Source organism: Cavia porcellus, unplaced genomic scaffold (assembly GCF_034190915.1).
Source record: "Cavia porcellus strain 051 isolate PalLab524CR breed Dunkin Hartley unplaced genomic scaffold, mCavPor4.1 scaffold_14, whole genome shotgun sequence".
NCBI lineage: Eukaryota > Metazoa > Chordata > Mammalia > Rodentia > Caviidae > Cavia > Cavia porcellus.
Genome location: NW_026947497.1, coordinates 73,376,307 through 73,399,646, shown reverse-complemented (window position 1 = coordinate 73,399,646; position 23,340 = coordinate 73,376,307). Strand labels below are relative to the sequence as shown.

Below are 23,340 nucleotides of genomic sequence, written 5' to 3'. Positions count from 1 at the left end.
GAGATTTTTGGTTTGCTGTCTTTCCCTGGAGTCTTAAGAAGAAGACTTCCTCTCCCACTCCATGGAAATGACTTCTCTGGAGGAAGGTCTTACTGTGAACCAGGGGCGTCTCATCACTGGGGACTTGCTTCTTTGGAGGTGTTGGAGAGAAGCATAAAAAAGAGCCTCAGACGTCCTCGAGCAGTGACCAGTGTCCAGGAGGAGGGAAGGGGGAGGAAGCCAAGGGGATGGCAGGGAGGCCTGGGTGACCGAGTCCGAGTGGCAGAGAAGCCAGAAAGTCAACCTTCGCCAGCCCCGGGACAACTGGTGCACCCCGAGAAACGTGGCAGGACAAGCAGGGAAATGCAAAAGAAAGGAGAAGTGGGAAGTCGAGGCGGGGTGGGGGTGGGCAGACCCCCGGGAAGTGACTGCAGCGACCACTGCCCGGGATTCCAGACCCGCCCTCGCCACTCCCCTCCGCCGGGGGAGCCCCTGCCCAGCTCCCCGGCTCCAGCCCTCCATCCTGGAGATCGTGAGGGACCGGCACACTCCCCAGTCCGATCCAGTTTCTGGGTTGCAGAGGAAAATCCGGTCCGGCGTTTATTTTTAGCAGCGCTTTCCTGCGACCGAAAGCTCGGGCTCCGGGCCGGGATCGCGGAGCACCGCGCCGGGGAGCCGCGGAGGGGGCGGGGAGCGGGAGGCGGCCAGCAGGGGGGGACGCCGTGCGCATGCGCGCCAGCGCCCAGGCAAATCGCTGTCCATCCAGGAGCGAAGTGGGATGATCTGTCACTACACCTGCAGCACCACGCTCGGGGGACAGCTCCTGCTCGCAGCTTCCAGACCCAGGTAAAAATAGTAATAATAATGATGATGATGATGATGATGATGATGATGATGATGATGATGATGATGATTCTGAGCGGGCATTGTGCGTGCGTGTCAATATCAGAGGCGCGTCGCAACCTCTCTCCTGGAGAGGCAATGTGCTGCCCCTGCTGCTGCCGCCGCCGCTAAGTGTCCTTTGGTGGCTTATTGCAGCTTCAAGGTTTAAGAAATCCCATCTTTCAGGAAGCCTGAAGGGAAGGAAGGAAGTACGGGCGAAATCATCAGATTGGCTTCCCAGACTTGGGGATCTGAAGCGGGCCCACATCTTCCGGCCAACTTCTATTGAACTTCCAAGCACTCGAAAGGGACCGAAATGGAGAGCAAAGGTATGTGGCCGTCACCATCGGGAGACTTCCCGGTGCATGTGCGTGTGTGGCCCGGGCAGTCCTCGGCGGCGAGGGGACTGCAGTGCTGGGGAGCCAGCATCATACTAGGTCGATAGGAGGAGAAGCTTTGTCCGTTGCAGCGCCCAGAGTGTGGCAGGAAGACCACTTCTTTTTTTTTAACTCCTACAGCTTAGAAGACTGTGTTTAATACTCCGTCAGTTGCGTAGTGAAGTGTGATGAGGTTTGTTTTTTTTTTTTTTTTTTTTTTTTTTTTTGGTAGGTGGGGGGTGGCGAGGGGAGAGTCCCTCCCAAAATGGAGGGGGAGGAGAAATATGTTGGTAAAGCAATTTCTTTTCTGGATAATGGCTGGGCTCGAATTGTTTTAGGATTGCTGACAGGCACGTTTGTATCTGATAGCCAGTGATGTAGTGCTGAAAAAAATGTTTAAATTTTTCCACCCCCACCATCCCAAGAACATGGTATTTCTGGGTGTGTATGACCACATCTTACTGCATTTCAAATAGACATCAGCCAAAAAATTAGGTCTATTTGAAGCAGCGTGCGTTAGAACTGACCTCTAAGAAGAACAGTGTATCGGAGTACTGCTTGGCTCCCAAACATAATGCATTTACTAGTTCTGGACATGTAGATATTAATATTCTCTTCATAAGCGTTCTGCATAATGCACACACACCAACTGGTACATGAGCTGTACATACCAGCTCTCATATTTAATGCAATACATAAAATGACTGTTTGAACTGTAAGACTGGGTATCTTTTGGATTTAACTCTATCTGTGCGAGGAGTCTCTCTCTCTCTCTCTCTCTCTCTCTCTTTCTTCCTCCTCTGTCTCCTCCTCCTGAAAATGCCCACCAAACTATGAGAGTCTGAATCGATGTGGTCAGATATTCGGTAGGAATATTAGATGTATTTAATTATGGTGAAATTGGGAGAAATGATGTCAACTTTTATGGAACTATATTCATTACCCAGAACTCGAGAAGCTATATTTGAAACGAGGTTTTATTTTTAACCAGGAATGTCAGTCACTGTGGCAATCTACTTAGGATGAGCGAGTGGTGGAGAGTTGCCTATTTCTGGACTGATTAATAAAGCTGGAGTGGTGAATGATAGCAGCTATATGTTCGTGGAGGTGTTTTGAGCGTGTAATCTGTAGGTTTAAAGTATTTAAACCTACATTAGCATTTATAGTATGAAAAGAACTGAATTGATATTGATTAAAATTAGCTGGAAATTAAATTCGTTTAGACAAATTATGTGTAAAGATACATTGCTGGACATTTCTATACCAGACAATGATATACATATATGAGAGAATCCATGTCTATGAACATATATGAGGTTATTAACTGTATCACAGAATCCATTTTAAAATTAAAACCCAGTGTTCATTAACTCATACAAATATGTAATATTGTATTTGACTAAGCATTTCTAAAGAAGAAAGTTAACAGAAAGAGAGAGTATCATTTTGCTATGAAACATTTTTTTTTCATGCTTAGGCAACCCCTTGGTATTTTGTCATTAAATTTGGTTATGTGGCAAGGGATCTTGGTAACATTTTGCCTCCAATTTATGCTCTAATTTCTGGCTCATTATACAATGAATATGTGTCTCTCAGCAACATTGTTTTCTGTTCCTCAATCTCCCATTCAAGAATGCTGCATGCCACTCTGAGTTCCAGGTGGTTTCTATCCCAGATTGCTAGTGTTGAGAGTTTCAGGTCCTCTGCTGGTCTCTAAGTTCAGAAAGAAGGCACTTCAGAAACAAATCTGAGACGAATCATGCCAGAAATTCTGTTAAGCCAGACAACAGTAACATAGTGAATCAACGCTCATACCTAAAGTCAGTGAAGACTTTTGCCACCACCAAGAGTGTGGTGATTGTGCAGAAGGCCTAGAACTGCACGGCACAAAAGATACACTGACAGTCTTTGTGCACCTTAGACCCTGGACTTCTTTCACAGAGCTGTGTTCCTCAGTTAGCTGGTACAATGGGGGTACCTAATTATTTATCCACCTGCCTCACTAAATCAATGCATATGGTACAGCTAAAAACTATCTCTAAGGTGAAAATTTTGAGGGGAGGGCATTAAGTACTTCATGTCTGTATCCCATTCTAATTTGTGCCTTTTTTATGCTTTATGCTATGTACAAACTTTATCCAAAATATCAAAATATAAATCTAAGAAGAGATTCTCAATTGTAAGTACATATAATTATTTTTTTTCAGACATTCTTTTTAGATAGTCAAAGAGCCATTGAGTAATTCGGTAATCCCAGAACAAATTCAAATGATCTATTTAATCAGGAATCATGTCACCAGCGTCAGATGACCTCTACATTTTCTTTAGCATTTGAAAAATCTTCCTTAGAGCACAGGTTCAGAGTATCCAGCCAGGTGAACTTTAGTTAGGTACAAATAAGATCCTTATTATTTATTACTTTAGCTCCCTCCCTGCCACTAAGGGAAAAAGAGGAAAATACATCAATTAATGATCGATTTCAGTGATCTTCATGTATCACCATAATTATTTTCTCAAAGATTTGGATTATTTGCATAATTGAAGGCAAGTGTGACAATTATATACTACAGGTTCTAAGGATTTGAGGTTCTTAAATAACAAAGTGTTTAGATCAGTTGCTCACAAACTTTGTTGAATATTAGAACACCTGGAATGTTTTTAAACACCTTCATGCAGAGTCACTCTGTTCCAGTGGTGGTCAACCCAGGGCACATATGTCACAGTGAGTTGTTTGTATCAGTAAAAGCTCTAAAACATTTGCCATCACTGCTCTACATCAATTAAATTAGAATTTTGAAATGGAAAAAAAGAATAAGTATTCATTTATTTATTCTGACATGCTGGCAATTGAGCTCAGGGCCTCATGCATGCTAGGCAAACATCTATTGTTGAACTACATCCCCAGCAGGTATTTTTAAAATGTCCTTAGGTACAACACATTTGAGAACCGTTATTTACACCCTTGGTAATCAAAATGTGGTTTTCAGACTCGATTTTTAAAAACTGCAGACTTTTGATCTTACTCCAGGTGCCTTGGATCAGATTTTCAATGAAATCCCTCGATCATTTGTTAGTACATTAAAATTTAAGAAGCATTAATTTAGCATGAGGAAACATGCTCTGTTGGTCTCTCCCTTCTCTCTTTCCTCCTCTCCTGCTTTTATCAAATCTTTTACTAGCTAGGTTTTCAACCCTGCCCTGGCATATTGCCCATGCAAGCACCTGTAGAACATTTTAAATGTAGGGATGGCTAGGCAACACCCACAGAAGTTGTAGTTTAATTGATTCTGGGTTGGGATCTGGGGATAGATATGTTTAAATAGCTCCGTTAAGGGATGCTAGTGGATACTCACTTAACCACCAATCTTAGGCCTTGATTTCGATTGTCCATAGACCAAAAGCGCTAGCAAAATCTGGACGCTTGTTAGAAATGCAGAAATGCAGGCTACCTCAGACTTACTAAACTGAAGTTTGGATTGCAGAGTTGATCTGACGGTCATTTGTATGCACATTAAAATTTAAGAAGCACTGTTTTTAAGTTGTAGGGAACTGATATAACTGGGAATGACATCACCCCAGATATCTCTGCCGAAAACATTTGATAGCATCTAACTAATCAGTACAGAGTTTAAGGATGTGTGGTCACAGTCTCTGGCTGGTCAAGTTCTCCGGTTGCTTTTGGAAAGAACAGAAATGAACTGGAAAAGAAATTATCTGCCTCACGAATAAAAGAAAACAGAATCACTCTTAAAATCCTCTTTTCTAACTCAGGTCATTTATTTTCAGCCTCCAATTATCTTTAAATATGTATTCTCTAAGTTCATTTTGAACTCCTGATAAGACACTGCCATTAGCCTATGGTTAATGCAATGATATTACTCAAATCAAAATATATCAAAACGATGAATATAGCTTTCACTGTCATATAGCTCTTTTCATTCTTAAGATTCATTTGATGTATTCCTTATTTTCTAGTCTCTTCCCTGAACACCTCCACATGAAATTAATATTTTATTGTTATACCTTCTATGTCATAAGTATTTGCTTGCCCATAATATATTACATTTATTACAATCATCATTGTAATTTTGCAAACTTTATTTAAATAAATATATATTGCATGCTACTATATGCCTGACATGATTAGTTCTGAAAATGCAAAAGCAAAGTGAGCTGTGATTCTCCATCTTAAAGATTTCACTCTCTTAACTCCATTAATAGGTTAGCTTCTTGTGGACAAAATACAAGCCTTTAACATTACTGCAATCACCTCAGTGTCTCCGTCAGATGGAATATTTTAATCTGCACAGTACGGACTCTGATTTTATATGTTTAACCGAGTTGCCTTAGTTATTCATGCATTCATAGGATTGCAAATTGGGAGAGGTGATAGAAGTTTAGTTACCAGGAGGTTTTCCAGAAACATCAGTTTGAGTCCAGAGCACAGAAAGCAGTAACCTAACCTGTTTTTTCAATAGAGACCTGCACATGTGTTTCCCATTAAGAATTAATTTCCAGGCTGGCTTCGAACTCACAGTGATCCCTCTGCCAGGGTCTCCTATCAATCACCAGACGCCAGCCTCAGGCATGATCAATATATATAGAATACAGAAGAGTCATTTCTTATAAGCTTAGATGGTTCAACTTACAGGGCCACATAATCATTAGTTATGTGAAACTATTAGAAGGGGAAAATAATTTTAAGAATTACTTCGTGGCTAAACAATAACAAAACCCTGCAGCCATTGTGGTGGGATAAGTAAACTGTAATGTGGTGGGATAATGATGTAATTGAATGGGCATGGGCACATAAGACTCAGGTTCTAACCTCGGCTTGAAAGATATAACTTTGGATAAATTACTTTCCTTCTCTTGGTTTCAAAATTCTTTGGTTTTGCTTATTATTATTATTATTATTATTATTATTATTGGTACCAGGGATCATACGACCTTGCGCTTGCCAGGCAAGTGCTTGTGCCACTGAGCTAAATCCCTGGGCCCCCTATTAATTTATTTTTGAAACAAGACCTTGCTATGTAGTTGAGGCTCATCTTGAACTCACTAATAGCCCAGGTTGGCTTCGAACTCACAGTGATCCCTCTGTCTCAACCTCTTGAGTGCTGACACTACAGACGTGAACCACCAGGCACAACTCAAAATTCTTCAAATGTTAAAGTTTATTTAATTCAAAATACTTACTGAGTTACCATTGTCCCTGGAATGTTATTAAATTCAGGGGGTAGAGATAAGAATAATGTGTCACCTTGTCCCTTAGGGTCTTAGTCTAGGCATATATTAGCAGCTTCATTCATAACACTATGCATATCTTCTTCATTAATCCTTTAGCGTTTGAGTAGATTACTCAGAAGGCTAAAATATAAAGCCTTACCTGATTAATTACCTTAAAAGAGGCACTTAATGTTCCACAACAATAATGCCTTCCTTTGGTTTCCCCGTTGGTTTGTGTGGGAGAACATCTGAACTCAAATTACATTTCTACTCTAAAAGCTGTTCCAACTGACTACCTACCTGCTTGGTGACCTATTGTCAGATTTAGGTCATACTGTGTGGCTTGTTAGCTCCGGAATAAGTGCAAGGGTGGCCAGCACCTTATTTACCATTCTCTTACAACTATTTATTTTTTATTTCTTTACACTTGTGAAATACCATCCCTCTTGGTTAAGTGTTTTATGCCTACTAAATGACCAATCATGATCTATTGTTTGGTTAATATTGGCTTTTCTGGATTTGTCACATATTCATGGTTGTAAATGATGTTCATAAGACACTTCGAAGTTTTACATGAAACTTTTAATGTGTGTTACCTTCTTTCAAGTTCTGTGATTGTGTAGTTTACTTCATTTTACAGACAACAAAACAGTGGCTCAGAAAGACTAAGTGACTTAGGCAGATCATCTTACTTTTGTTTCATTGTAAAATAGGATTTATTGTACCTCATCTACTCCCCACACCATAATACCATGCTCATTAAAAAATTCATAGCAATAAAACATTTAGAGGTTCATAGCATCATAGTCTGATATTATTCTTATTAATAATCTTTATTTTTTTTTCTAGACTGTGGGTGTTGAAAGGTACATGTTGGTCCTTTAACATCTCCATAGTTTTAGCAGCAAGCATGCTACATAGACACTCAACAACTGATCTTCACTGACATCTATAGGGTCTTTAACTTACTGAAAGAGATTTCTTCAGCTTATTCGTGTGTGTGTGTGTGTGTGTGTGTGTGTGTTACACTAAGGATTGAACCTTGGTCTTCATGCATGCTAGGCATGTGCCCTACCATTGAAATTATTCCAAGCCTTGTCCAACATTTTTGCTAGTAACTTTTTAAAAGCCTGAATTCGTTACTTTTGTTGTTGTGAGCCATTGTTTTAAGGCAGTTATGTAACATTTTGTGTGTTGGGGATGGAAATATATCGCATCAACTATTATTCCTTGGATGGGTTAAAATGCCAAATCCTATGGCACAAGGAATTTAGCTATTCAAGGAGTATTCAGGCAATTAGGGTGTGCGCCCTCAACAATGAAACAATCAGTAAGCTCAGGGTGATTTTGCTGAAACTATAACACGGACCTCTACCCTTACTTAGGAGTACTAGGGGGCTCCTCCCTGGGCCTTGTCTATTATTATCACCATCTTAGTGTTAGAGAGAGAACATGTGTAGAAGAGAGGCTTAATCCTCTACTGCAGGCTTGGAATAGAAAGTAGGTATGTAAAATAGATGTCGAGAGTCTGAGGCCAAGATGACATGTCATTTCCCATAACAAATCCTTCATCCCCTTATTAGCATCCTTAATTCAGAACATGGTAGGATCTTTCCCAGGATCTATGCCTGTAGCTCTAATTTTAGTTTTGTCCCCTCTCCAGTTACTTTTTGAAACAGTCCCTGTCTCCTTGTGTTTGGGAAGGTGGGAGAGGCTCTCCCACTGAGAGAGGCTATGAGTCTTACTGATATAATACAATCGGCAGTCCCTTAGCAGACACCCCAGAGGACACCTGTTACCCCTTTGCATATCTTTTCCTTTTTCTTTCTCACATACTCTGCCTGGGTTTTTATCTTAAACAAGCTCCATCATCAGGGGTTCAGAGGACTCACGTCCTGGAAAGGGGTTTACAATACATAACAGAGTTAAAGTAGCTCTTTTCTTGTTAGACGGCTGTTTCTCTGCCGCTTGTGTAATGGTTATCAGCCTGAAGAACTACCCAAAATGATGGACTGCAGGAAAAAGTGTCTATAAGCTTTTAGAGGCTGTGCAAAAGACAACTCAACACACCACAGATTCCTCCAGCAGGCAGGCAGGAGGAGGCAGTGATATCACCCTCTCCTTATTCCATTCATTTCTATAATTGTCATCCATGTAAAATGGTCAAGTTTTTCTCAAATATTGATACCACAAAGCCAGGCTGAAAAAAATCTCAATACAAAGACCAGTGGGGGGATTTCTTTTCTTCTAGATGAAAAATCTAGATGTTTCCCTCTTCAAATCATGTTGGGGTCTTACATCTCATTCACGTAATAAATTGAGTTTAGATGCTGTACAAATAAGACATTTACAAAAAGATGATAGGATCTTTTTAATTGTTAAAATCTTGGAAATTTAAAATGAGATCTTTTTAAAGATTCTTCTTTCATTGCAAAATATTTTCAATATTTCCAGGACTATTTAAACTTGAATTTGGTTTAGTTCTTCTGCTCTTCGGGGATATAAAAAAGAAATATTTGCTGTGCATTGAGATAAAGGTTGTCATGTAAATCACGCTTGATTTGCAAGCCTATAAATAATTCAAAAGGAGATGATGATGTGGGTACTTTCTACCTATGGACTTCGCATCAGCATAAAGAGCAAACTGATGATGCAAACACAGCAAAACTCTCAATAAAGCCAAAGCCAGGGCATGAACTGGTCTGCATCAGTCATTCAGAATGAGGCACTGCGTACCTGTTCAATTCTAGAAATATTATTTTAAGCTACTTTACTTCCTTAAGTAGAATGCATACTGGAAAGAGTAAGAGCTCATGTACCCTGTTGATAAGGCATAGAATAAACATGACACATGTCCTAGTGAAATAAAACTAGGAGTGGGTTAGATACCCCCAAATCCCAGTTTAGAGTCTGGTCTCTATTTATTCCATGGAGGCATCTTGGGAAAGAGCCTTTCCATTTCCTCTTTGCTTAGTGACCTAATCAACCAACCTTCCGTCTTCTTTCCTTTCTTTCTGCTTTTCTTCCTTCCTCCCTTCCTTCATTTCCTCCATCCTTCTTTGCTTTTTTCTCTTTTCCTCTTTTTCACCCTTTGCCTACTTATTTTTACTTTCCTGTTATAAAGGAACTGCTTTTTCAGCTTGTTTGTATCTTCTCTGATCCTTAGTTTCGACATCTATAGAAAATAAATCACAAGTCCTACATCAAATTTTGAAGATTCAGTGTAGGCATCAGCCAGCTTTATAATGTTGCAAATTGTGTGAACAAGGTTGTTTGGCTTATAAGTGAGTTGAGCAGTTAATCTGGTTTTGAGTGAGATGGTGCTAAGGATGGAGGAAGACTGTTATTTGACTGAAGTTTTTATAGGGCATGACTGATACCACTTGTAGGTCACAGGCATGCATTTGGGTTGAAGGTAGTTTCAGTGGCTTTGTGGGGAAGAGACAGGCTGGGGAATCTGGAGACCTGGATTTGAATCCTGATTCCTTCCCTACTTGACTCATTATGCAAACTAAAGCGGGTTGTTTTCTTTCTTTAGCCTTGTTCTTCATTTCGGAACAAGGGCAGATTCCAGGCAAGTTTCTTTTCCTTCCCAGGACCATGAGAACCAACATTGTGGAGGCTCTACAAAGGGAACACAGTGGGGTGTGTCCTGTTTAATGATTTACAATTGGCTGCTTGCTGCCTCCTATCTCTCCGGCTAACTTTGTGGCATTTTTTGCTCAGCAGATTGTACATTATGCTTTTGTGACATCTTTTTTTCACTCTCGTATATATCCTCTTTACAATTAAGATTAGATTATTTATACATCAGTCATATGTGAAGCTGATCTGGTGGGTCTCTTCTTTCTTTTAGCCCTAACTAGCACTTCCTTCCTAGAAAAAGCAACAAGTAACAGAATAATGTCAAGTAGTCCAAGTCCTGGTTGTGTCACTGACATTCTGGGAAGGATTTTCTTCCAGATTTCAATCATTAGAAATATATTATTCAAAACTAAATACAGTCAATTTTTTCTTCAAACCATTTAAAAGCCAATAACTATTTCTTCCAGTGCTTTATTGTCTACTGACTTGAGGTAGAAGCAGCATTTTCTTGTTTTTAGATGAAAGTTATCCAAAGTCCAAGAGTCTCATGGCTAATAAGCTAAGTTTCTTGTTTGTGCACAGAATAAAAGATAGTCACATATTTAACAATCATTAGCATGTTTATGAGCCCAAGTTGCATCAGAGGTATTGTGATCTAGTAATTATAAAAATCAGTGTGTGTGTGACTGTATATTGATGGCAATAATGTAAAATTTTATGTTTATGGATAATGGTGTAATGTAATATAGAAAAGATGGTAGTACTTGGGTAATGACTGAAGTAAGAGTGAACTTTCATTTTTTTCCAAATATTTTATTGCAGCTTTTTTCGATAAAATATAGGTATAGGAGGCCTTGGCCTCAGTTATGAATTGTAAACAGATTTACTAAAACTTAAGCAAATCTGTTCACGCTTCACAGTTTCATGCGTTATTCATGTGAGATATTGAGGGAACATTTGAGAAGATAGCTGAGTCTCTGGAAATCATTGTCGTGTAGTTTTTATGTGTACTTCACCCTGTGTTTTACATATCTTAACCTGTTTAATCCTCATAACAATCCAATAAGACGGGGACTTTTCATCTCCAGTCTAGGAATTGAGAAACCCAGCCATGGAGATGTTAAATAACTTGCCAAGGGTATGACCTGGCAACCGGCAGGGCAATAGAAACAGTCCTGGCAACAGAAAACAAAGACCAGTCTTTGAGCTTAAATCTGCAAGGCATACAATGCTCTAATAAGATTATCAACTTTCCTTTGTTACTAAAAAGTCAGTCCAGCGATATAGATATGGATATAGATATGGATATAGATATAGATATAGATATAGGATAGATAAGACAGATTTTACTACCCTTCAGGACATCTACTATGTGTCACTTAAGCCCTGAGAACCAGACTTGAGGAATCACTCAGAGTCCAGAGTTTCTGCCTGTGGTCACACGGGTTCAAGAAAGTAATGCAGCTGTGTGCTTTAAACTGACTTCCAGCCCCAGCAGCTTAATGAAACATGGGCAGCAACTTCTTTTTCTAACCTTCATCTTGCATAGCTGCCCTGATTCTTTAGAAAAGTCAGCGGTAGGGTAGGAGATCACAAGACTGGAAATCAGACACAATACCAGCAATTTTTTAATTTCTGTAACTTGAGAAAGTTGCATTTCTGTGTCATTGCTTCCTGATTTTACGGTGGCTCTCTTTCAAAATTGATGGGACAGATAAGGAAACTCCACATAAAGAGTCAAACACAAAATCAATGCTCAGTAACAATGTATGCTGTTGTTTCTGTTTTTGGTGCTTTTTATTATGTGACTCTTATGCTTGCTACTGTCTTTGTGTCTATGTGGGGCTGGATGTGTGCCTTAAACTCCCACCATCCTGACAGCCCCTCTGCATGGAGCTGGATGCCGCTGCTGGTACCCTTTACACCACGCTTGTGAACACTGCTGACCCATTTTCAAGATTTCCATCAAATGCAGGAAGCAGCTGCTGTTCTCAGTCTATTCACTACATTCCTTCTGTCTATTGTTGTCCTTTTACCCTACTTGGACACCAGCTGTGATTGGTCTAAAATTGATTATATTCCTTCATACTTTTCTTTAGATTGCTGATCCTTGCTCTTCCTATTAGTTTTCTTCTTAATCTTGCCTGGTCTAGTTCACCCATTTTTATTTCCTGCTGGGAATCATTTGAATTCACAATGCAGTTGTGGTATATTTTAAAACAAAGAGTTAGGATACATTGGTTAAAGTCACAATGAGAGTAATGAGGAGAAACATCAACTGATTAATCAATTGATGTCTGATAGTTGCATCAGATTTTTTCTAATTTGTTCTCATGGTTGGACCTATAATGGAGCCCAGTTCTCTTAGAAGGGAGGACTTCACTTTTGTAACAAAAGTGTTGACATTTCTGGAAAACCCAGATTAACCTTGTCTTGTGCTTGGGTTTTGGATTGAGAAATCAATTTATACTTTTCTGACTATTGAGAAGCATGAGCATAGGGATTAGTGATAATATTCTTAGAAAAGATTTCTGTAGATTAAAAATATAACTAAGATCACATCTAGAAAATCAGTCCCAAGGTTATACATAACCACACTGGTTAGTAATTAATACAAGGCTGTATGCTTCGATATCCATTAATTCATGTCATGTCCATTGCTTGTCAGTGGGACCAGAAATGACAAGTAACAGGTTTTTTTAATTGTAAGAAGGTATCATGCATTATACACGAACAGAAATCTAGGAAGAACTTACTGCTGCAATTAAGGTGAAAATTTTAAATAAATTTTAATTTTGCTTTTGCCATAGATTTTTTTCTGTCTAGTTATTACAGGCCTGGAACCAACAAAAAGGAAAAGGTTTATACCAGCTACTATCATCCTAGCAAAATACACTCTGTAGGAATTCTAAATCTGGAAAGGAGTTGCCATTTGAACTTGCTTTTGCGAAAGTGATGAACTTAAAGCACTAGAGAAACATTCCAGGTTGATGCAGTGTAAGCAAAGCAAAGAGACATTTATACGTGTAGTAATTAGAAAAAGATACATGGAATGGTTAGTTTATTCATCTAGAAGATATTTGTTATGCTGAACACTGCTGTTCTGGGTGCTCAAAATGATAGTGACGAGACAAAGTACTTGTCTTTGTGACTCACAAAAGGATGAGGACAGGACATAGTGAAGGGTGAATTATGAGAGAAAGGTGGGAAGCAAACTATAAAATTTGTTACAAGTTGTATAATGCAGATGATTTCATTAGCTTTTCAAAAATATCAGTGAATGTGATCATCTCTTATAAGGTAGAATCCTAGGGTTTTTAGAACACTGTTGTAGTTACAATTGACTTTTAACAACTTCTGGTAGTGACACACTTCCCTCCTTTCATGGAACAGTGCTTTGGTTTTGTTCACTTCTGATCCTTGATTCTCTGATTTCCAGGGGAAAGACCCAAAGGATTTATTGAAATGTGTCAGGCTCGAAAAATTAGTCCCTGAATATCTATAATTTATTATCAGTCTCAGAACTATGATGACAATGCAAAAGCTATGTAAGTACTCATCTTTACGCATTTTCAACTGTGTTAGATAGTTCTTCCACCCCAATACATAAAGACTAGCATAAGAAACATGTTTGTCCCCAATCTCAGCCATACTCCCTCAATGATATATTTTGATATTCCAATTATCTTTTCTTCAAGACGATCGAGAAGCTAAAATAACAATTGTTGATCCCAACTGTCATCTTGATTTTTGTCTGTTCATTTTCTAGTTGAAGATATTGGATACGATTCCTAACCTCCCTAATCCTGGATTTTTGTAATTACTATAATAGAGATAATAATGGTACTTATTTGTAGAGTTGTTTTGAAGATTAAGTGAAATGATATATGAAAGTGCTCACCAGATGGTTTGTTTTCAATAAAATATAGCTATTATTATATTAAGTACTGTATCTAAAAATTGCCTCATTGTAACTTCTGATTCGAAGTCATAGTCATGAGTTTTTGCTGTCTGATAGATTCAGGTTCTTAAAATCAAGTCCAAATGTAGCACTTCTTGTAATAACTTTGATTATAGCTCAGCCTATATGCCTATAAGATACAGTAGCCTCACAAATAGATGTCTTCTTCAACAAAGTCTTAAAACTGGTCCAGGAAAATCTATCCTGCCAAACTGGATAACCATAACCAGTGGTTGAAATCTAGAATAGCACCTATGTAGAGACGGTCTCAGCATGGCTGGTGAAACATTTATGAACATGACTTTGAAAGTGAAAAATCAGCCCGATGATATTCATCTCCTAATCAGAAGGAACAGTTGGACAGATGGCAAGTTCAGTCTTATCTTTTCTCTGATCAACCTTTTCTGATCTCACTTGACTGTTGTTTCCTGTCTTAATAAAGATAGAACAGTGTTGAGAGAATGTCTGGGATGCTTATTCTTTCAGAAAAGTTTCTCAGGAAAGAACAGTGTCAAAATGATACCACATGCATAAAATTACAGGTGATTTATTCCTTTCCTTTTCCTCTTTTACTTGTCATTGTATTACCAGTTATAGAAGGTATATTATCAAAGACTGTAGTACCTTGTTCCTTTGCTCATTTCTTTTTGGAGACAGTCAGTCCTCTTAAATTCTTTGGGATGGATACTCACCATTTATTTCTTTAATAGTATTCTCTTCTAAACAGCTCTCAGTTCTTCAGCTCTGCTTATCACTGTCTGTTATCAGTTGTGTCTAGATGTCCTCCAAAGCCTCATGTGATTATAGATAGGACTTTCCAGAGGTGACTGATCTATAGTGCATGATGTTGAGATTAAGTGGCCCATGCTGGGATCAAGGTTGTATGATTAGTAAATTAATTCACTGATTGGTCTGGCATAGTTCTGTGTAGGATTAAGGGTGCTCCATCTTGGGTGTGAGAACTGTCCGCCCTATTGGTGAACAGCCTGGGTGGAATTTGAGAGACAGAAAGAGGCTTGTTGCTTGTTGCCTGTTTGCTATCTTCTGCCTGCCCTGCATCGTCATGGACTGTTTTTCCTCTGTGAAATGCCCCTCCACCATGCAACCCTGCCTTGCACTCAGCTGGATTATGGACTGAATCCTTCACAAACTATGAGCCAAATTAAACCTTTTCTCTTTTGACTGGTCATCAAGAATTTTGTCTCAGCAATGAGAAATATAATTAAGACAATGTCTCACTGGAGAAATGAAGTTCTTAACAAGCTCCCATGATCACATTCCCCCCAGAACATGCATCCTTCCATCTGACCATTTTTATGCCTGCTACATTATTATTTTGCTAAGATCAATATTTAACTAGTTACATAGTTAGGATTATGCAAAAATGCTTCATGACCAATGCAAGTTAAGCTATGATCATTCTTCCCTTGTCTTAAGGTTTTCTTTTATGGTTGATAATTGGTTGCTTTTTTGTTTGATCAACTTTCTTCATACTTTATATAACTTGTTGCCAGTTGTCTGAATTTCACCCTAGTCATTCAGGTGCAGACACTTTATCACTCCTATCTCCCTGAAGTGATGTTTCCAGGAATCCTCTAACTGTACGGGTTCTTTTCCATCCGTGTTCTTCATTTGGTTGATCTTGGTGTCTCTTTTACCATTACCTTATAAAATGTTTGCAGGTGACTTCATAGCTCTCATTTCTCTGCTATCACATGCAATATTCCTTCTTATTTCTTCTACTTTGTTGAATGTATGTACAGTAGCTTCCTGTACATGAAGAGGATAATGAAGGTAAAGATTTTTTTGAGCTTTTGCATATCTAAAGATAATCATTTCTCTCATATTTAAAAAAATATTTCCTCTGTATGTCAAGTTGTAGGTTTAAAATAATTTTCTTTCAGAATTTCCTTCCTGCTGTCTTCCAGTTTTATTATTCTGGTCTGAGTTTGTTCTGATTCCTTATTTTTTGCACAGACTTGATTTTTCTTCTCTCTGAAACTTTATTGGATCTATTCTTCCAATGTTAAATATTTATGATGATTTATTATCTTGTTTCATTTCACCCATTATACAGGTAATTAATCTTTAATTCTAGAAAATGTTCTTTAATTCTTAAAAAACCATTTTCTTGACTTCTTATTCTCTCTTTTGCCTCTTTGTTTTGTTCCATCTTTCTGAGAATCTTGTTAACTTATTAATATTTGTACTTTCATGTGTTACTTTTATTTATCTTTTTCTTCTATTTTCTAGATGATAATTTTTCTGTCATATTTGTATTTAATTAATGGTAGCAGATGTTTAGTTTCCAAGAGCATTACTGTTTGTTGTTTTTGTTTGATTGTTTGATTTCATATTCTGCTATCTTCTTTTGTCGAAGCAATATTTTCTAACACTTTCCGGGGACAGTAATTGTTTAGAAGTTTCTTTCTCCTTCCACAGCTTCTGTTTCTACCAAGCTATTGTTTGCTTTGATTTGTACCTTTTACAGTAGAGACTCTCTTCAGAGTCTGTCTACTTGTTCATGTTTATGGTTAGCATAGTGGTGGGAAATTCTGTAAACCTGGAGGGGCTTGCTGACGATGACTTTAGTGATACTGTGATTTCTCTGTGAGTTTTGCTGTGGTGCTCCTGATGTCAAAGTCTTTAGGTCCTACCTCTTTTATCTTGTATTTCATCAAAAAAATTCTCCCATTTCGCTTGGATTGCAACAATCTGGTTACTAGGATTCTGTAGATCTCAGAAGTCAGTGTGTAAATGTTCTCTTCATCTCATAATTTCCAATGCAACACTATGCAGAGACTTTCTGGCTCTCTTCACCACAGAGAACAGATATCTAGTCTTCTGTGGGATTGGGGCAGACTGCTGCTAGATTCTTAACTTGTAGGATAAGGTTAAGGCTATAACATTGTCTTTAAACTAAACTTTCTATCAACCCTGAATATTTTTCCCCTTTCCCATTCACCTTACTGCTAGTTCTACCATCATCTATACTTTTAAGGATCGTGCAGTGTGTGTCAGGTTATTGACAGACTTTTCCCCACTATTGATTTAAAATTCAGTTTTCTTAAGTCTGTTAAATTCTTCATAGCTTCATCTACTGGTTTGCTGGTTCTGCAATATTGTTGGTGTTGTCTTTCCTCCCTTTTGCTCCATCTTTAAGAATTTCTGCAACACACACACACACCCCCACATCCACACCACAAGTGCCCCTATACATTTTTTGTGGTAATGGTGATTGAACCCAGGGTGTTCACATTGAACTACATTCCCTGCACTTTTCTTTTTGAGATAGAGTCTCTATAAGTTGATTAGCTTCCTAGGCTAGACTTCGGCATGCAACATCTTACCTGAGGAGTGCTGGACTTATAGGCATACGCTACCTCATTAGGATCCTTCATATACTTTTTTAATATTTCAGACGGCAATGAAAGTAAAGGCCAGCATTCAGTCCTTTATCTTTATTTGGAAATCTCTTTACTCTTAAAAAGTGCTAAATAACCTTATGGATGGACAATCCCTGCTCTCAGGTCCTGGACACCATGGTCTGTGGACAGCAGTCTCAGTTAAGGCAACATAGGTCAGGTTGTCCAACACGAGGGTTATTGTCTCCCCGTAAGGAAATACCAGTCAAATAGTTTCATGGTAGTTGCTGGTGTAAGATAATCACCAAGATATTTTCCAGATAGATCTTTAAAAACATCTTAGTTTTATAGATATATTTTGATACCCCAAAACAAAAATTGTATATGCTAATGGGTTACTCTGCTCTATTTCAGTACGTGTATACATTACATAATGTTTAAATCACTTTGAGTCTATTTAACTCCCCAGGCACTTGTTACTTCTGTTTGGTGAAAATGTTCAAAATCTTTCTTCTAGCTTCTTAGACTGTACAGAGAACTATTAATATCCATGTTTGCACCACTGTCTAGTAGCACACGCGATCTCACTCCTAACTGTAACTCAGTACCCATCGATCAACCGTCTTCTGTTTCTCTCTCCCATGTACTTTCTAAAGCCTCTAGTAACCATTCTTCTCTTCTCTACTTTTTGCAATCAGCTTTTTCAGATTCCACATATGAGTAATATCATGCAGTGCTTGTCTTTCTGTACTGGGAATGTTTCACTTCCCACTGATCTCCAATGTCACCAGTGATGAGACTCGTCACTGGTATGGCTGGTATGGCTGACTACTCTTCCACTGTGTAGCTGTATCATTTTCTTTGTTTACTCTTCAGTTTATGAATACTTAGGTTGTTTCCATTTGGGGACTAGTATGAATAATGCCACAATAAATAAGGGAGTACAAATATCCTTTTGACATACCAGTGTCATTTTCTGTAATTATATATGCAGTAGTGTGTTTGCTGGTTCTTACAGTGGTCCTATATTTAATTTTTTTGAAAAACCTCAATATGGGTTTCCATAGCAGTTGTACTAATTTACATTCACACTTACACTATGAAAAGGTTTCCTTTTTTCCACACCTTGCCAGCACTTGTTTATCTTTAGGGTTTTGATAATAGCCATTCTTATTGGGATGCAGAGATGTCTCATTGTGGTTTTGAATTGCATTTCTCTGATTAGCGATCTTGAGCATTTTTTCATGCCTGTGTTTACAGATAGTGTTTTAAAAATTGCCCTTGATATATTCACCCATTGATTTTTCTACATGGCAGGCATCCATGTGGACACCCACCCTAAGCCTTGCATTTTGCTAGCCATTGGCAAAAGCAACATGTCCTGATCGCATGGACTTTCCACACTGCATGGAAGACACACACCACAGCCTAAGAGGCAATATGGCAAAAGCTGCCATGGAGATGTTACGTGCTAGGAATTTTAGGAGCACAGAAATGATTAACACTGCTTTCAAAATTCATGATTAGATATGTGTCTGAGCTGTCACTATTCAAGCAATAATTTCTCAGAAAAAAATTCTGTCAATTTGTATCTGGTGAAGTTAATAACTTTCTAGCTCTGTAATGAAGTCTTTCTAGCTAGAAGAGACTACAGAAATAGATTTTAGTTTCTTCATTTTACATGGAAAATCTGAGGCTAACAGCAAAGATGGATGAATCCTAAAGTAAGAAGTGTCTGAAGACTGAGGCTCAGCTTTCTTGATTCCCATACTAATGTTGTTTCCAATAAACCTTATTGAACCTCTACCCTAAAGTCCAGTTATAAGTCTAAGTTTCAGAGATCTCAAAGTAGCAATTTTAAAAAATCTCTGTGAATTTCTTTGATGATTGTAATTTAAATGAAAGTGATGCTTTAGACATACACATAGAAAGAGACCTCTAAAGTTTTAAATGCAATTCTGTGAAACACGAATAGTTTGGAGTTTTCTTTGCTTCTTTTGAAAGCAGGGCCTCGTTGTTTACCTGTAAGGACAGGGATCATTGGATATGTATGGATTAGTATCAATTGAATCGACCAATATCAAATAAATTTAGGCAATATTTTCCCAAATGAAGTGTTGATATGTCATTCCACAATATATTTTTGAGATATGTCTATGTTTACACTGTCTTGAAAGCACACAACAGATGAATAAACATACAGTTGAAACATTTTGGAGAGGCAGAGAATGTTTCCTTGAATGGATACTTATAATATATTCCACTAAACTCATGGTTTCTTGGCTTAATGAGCAATTATCAAATTCTATTTTATGAGAAAGATAAGAATTATAAAGTACATAATCCTATTGTCACTTCTTTATGAGTAACATATCAACAATGCATTCTTCATTGGAATCAAAACACAGCTATTTAAAAGAGTCCTTTTAGTGTCTTCCTTCAGTATATCAACTTTTAAGAGTCACAGCCCCTTAGAAAGAAACTTTCTCAAGAAAGTTTTTCTTGGTCCTCCTCTGTTGTTATGGTTTATATCTAAACGTCCCCTCAAAGCCTCATGTTCTCCTAAGTGGGGCTTTTTGGAAGTGGCTGGATCTAAAGTGTGTGATCCTGGAATTAAGGGTGTGTGCAGAATGGTTTAGCACAGCTCTGGTGTGGATAATAGAAAGTCAACTTTGGGTGTTAGTGGAACCAAAAAGCCTTGCAGCGTGGATGGGATTGAAGGCAAAGGTGCTCTCATGTCTGTCTCTGTCTCTGTCTCTGTCTCTGTCTCTGTCTCTGTCTCTGTCTGTGTCCCTCTCACTCCTGATCGTATATCTGAAACAAAAACTTATGGTTTTAGGGACAGAGGACTAAATTTGTAGTGAGAAAATCTGAGCCCAGGTTTGGCTATGTAATGCTGGACATGTCACCTTGCCTTTCAGGCCTTAGCTTATTGCAAGGGAGATACCTATCCTGCTTCTGGGATTTGGGGAAAGGTACAAGGAGAGAAAGGATGTGGAAAATGCTTCGTACACTATACATTACTGTGTAAAAGCAAGTTATTAATAGAGGTCTGACTACTCCTGGTTGTTTCTGCTCGGTCAGTTAGCTCTGGGTGAACAAATTGGAGAATACAGGGAGGGAGGAAATGGCACCGGACTGGAATCCCGTGACCTGGAGGCCATCAGGTGCTGTCCAGCTCTCAGCGCTGACTTCAGGTGACCTTGGCAAAGTCTCTTTCTCTCATGTGCTTCTGTTGCGTCATCGGTAATGTGAAGTGGGCTAAGGATATGTGACCCAGAGCCTCGCTCAGCTTAAAAATGTCTAAGCTTCGTTGAGGACATTATAGTTTACTTAAATAAGAGATTAAATCACCAGTCCTACTAATTGTGGGCCCAAACAGTATACTTTGAATATATAATTTTAAGGAATTATTTTAAGGAAAATTCCAAATCAAACTTGATCTTTAAAGTACTGAAAAAGAACTAGGGAAATCTATGCCATTTTATTTTTCTATTGTATCTAGAAGAGTATGTATATTTAAAGGGAAACAAAGTATTAACAAATGAAATACTGTATGAGAAATATATTATGCATACAATTCTTAAAGCACATTTGGTTGTGCTATATTTTGTTTATTTGAAAATGTTCCCCCTTCATTTAACAACAACAAAAATCAATATTTATTAATACTTTAGCCTCATACTAAGCACCGTAGATGCACAAATAAGATGGTTCCTACTTAAGGGATAGTTGATCTAGTATAGAAAATACCATGTGGTGAAATTATATAAGAAAAGTAAAACATGGTTCTAATAAACAGATTAATTTTGATGACCTAGAATGATGTAAAATGTACAGGATCTTCATAATACATTGTGTATTGTAAATGTTTTCTTATATGCTATTTTATTTAAATATTATTCAGACTGACATAGAGCAAGATAAATCTCTGAGTGATACAAACCTGGGAACATAGAGGAAATGTTGATAAGTTATATTGCTACTTTAAAAATGAATAGGTATAGTAGACCCAAATTTCTGAAAGTTTCGTGACTTGGGCTGTATTTTGTATTTGTATATGAGTTACTCATATTTGTCATCTTCTTTGTAAATGAGATTATGAGAAATTTATCAATTTAGTAATGTAGGTGCTTAGCTCCACACAGAGTTTCAAGGTGAACTATCTAATACTTACAGAATTTTGGCATGTCATTACAAAATTTGAGGAACCTTAGTTCAACTGTTTATTTGCATTTTTCATGATAAACAAAGTATGAAAATGACTTCAGTGTCCACTGATGAATGAAGAAACTATGACATAGTAACATAATACTACATGCATATACACAATGAGATAATATTACCCTTGAAATAAAAGATGTTGCCATTTGCAACAACTTGGATAAAGCTGGAGAGCAACATGATAAGTAAAATTAGTTAGGTACAAAAATGATTATTCCTGATCTGTCTTACAGGTGTAATCTTAAAAATAAAAGGCCAACTGCATAAAAACTGAGAGTAGAACTGTGGTCATCAGGTTACCAGAGGTAGGGGTTAGTGATAGGGAGGGACAGGTCAAAGATTAAAAACTCGCATTTATATAGGATGAGTAAGATCTTTATTTAACGTGGAGTTGCTGAGGTCGAGTTGGTGTGATTTGCTGTTAGCACAGAATGTTTTCCATGAATGCCTTCTAAAATAAGTAATACGGTGGCCAAAATTACTTCTCTGTCAATATTAACACTTCAAGGGAACATGACTCTTGTGACCTGGGATGCTAGTAATAATATATCTACTCAAATGTATTAAAGGACTTCTACGCATAAGATGGTCAAGAGTCACTACTTCATCTCTGCCTTATTTTCAGTGACAAATTTCTACAAAAGAAAGTATATCCTTTGATTGTGATGCTACAGGACTCTTTAGGGTTGTTTACCACCAAGTAAAATTGTAATTTTATTCTAATTGAGCATATTAAATATAGGCAATCTTAAATTTCAATGGCTGTCACTGTGATTTAATTTTGTTTCAAGGAGCACAATTTTCTGGGTTTATGAATATGATACTTGGTTTTGATCCATGCTATCTGTGTATTTTACTTTTTCTTTTTCTTTTTTCTTTTTGTCAGTACCAGGGACATCACAACCACGTGCTTGCAAGGCAGGCACTTATGCCGCTAAGCTAAATCCCCAGGCCCAACTATCTGTATTTTTAAAGCATTATGTCCATCTTGTACTCTGTAGTTTGGAAGAATCTAGTGAAAATAAAGCATGTACATGTATGAAATAAGTACTTTAATGACAGTTAGAGGACCTGATGTTGTTTATCTGAAAAAAAGAGCTCAAGAAATGTGCTAATTATCAATCTCAGCGTGTAGTGTTATCTTCTGCTTAAAAATAGAGAGATTTGGGTCTCGTCTGGTGTTAGTGGTGGTGGAACATGGCAGGGATTAAGCAATGAGAACTTCAGTTCTGTAAAAATCTCATAACAAGAATTGATGACCATCACGTTTTTAAGTTATCTTTTCTTATGTCCGAAAAAAATAATCTCTCAAGTTATGTTTTAGTTCTGAGGTTACTTTGGGGGAAGACAGATTCAAACCCATTACTCTTGCAATGAAAATGATTAGGTACAATGAAATAACTGACTCAAGCACTTGGGAATTTTCTTGCAAAGCCAAGCCCTCATCCTACAGCTGAGGAACTAGAAGCCATAGAGTTCTGGGGAGAAAATGCACATCAAAGTATTACATCAAGCCTGCTCTTGGGAATTTTCCATCCTTCTGACTCCATCTGAATACTCATGGGGTGGTCAGGTGTGTAGAGGATTTGACTGGTCATTATATAAAATTGGGATGGAAGGTCAAAGTCAGCATACTGCAGGATGTATCTTCTTCCAAGTATTGCAGGGAAAGGCCTTTTCTAGAAAATCTGGGACTCCTTACCAGAGTCGCTAAAGAAGAACAGATATGTTGGTTGCT

General features: G+C 38.0%; 1 protein-coding gene across 2 annotated transcripts in view; it reads left to right on the top strand.

Moving 5' to 3' along the window:
* Positions 1–669: 669 nt before the first annotated feature.
* Fgf12 (fibroblast growth factor 12) overlaps positions 670–23,340 on the top strand; it is a 509,492-nt gene continuing 486,821 nt past the window's right edge. Inside the window, exons 1-2 of one of the 2 annotated variants that reach the window (XM_063261238.1) lie at positions 670–825; positions 1,048–1,190. In XM_063261238.1, coding sequence (XP_063117308.1) covers positions 1,178–1,190 — 13 coding nt within the window. In that variant the 5' untranslated portion in view covers positions 670–825; positions 1,048–1,177. Of the gene's footprint in view, positions 826–1,017; positions 1,191–23,340 lie in introns of both variants that reach the window. The other variant, XM_063261239.1, reaches the window with a different exon arrangement.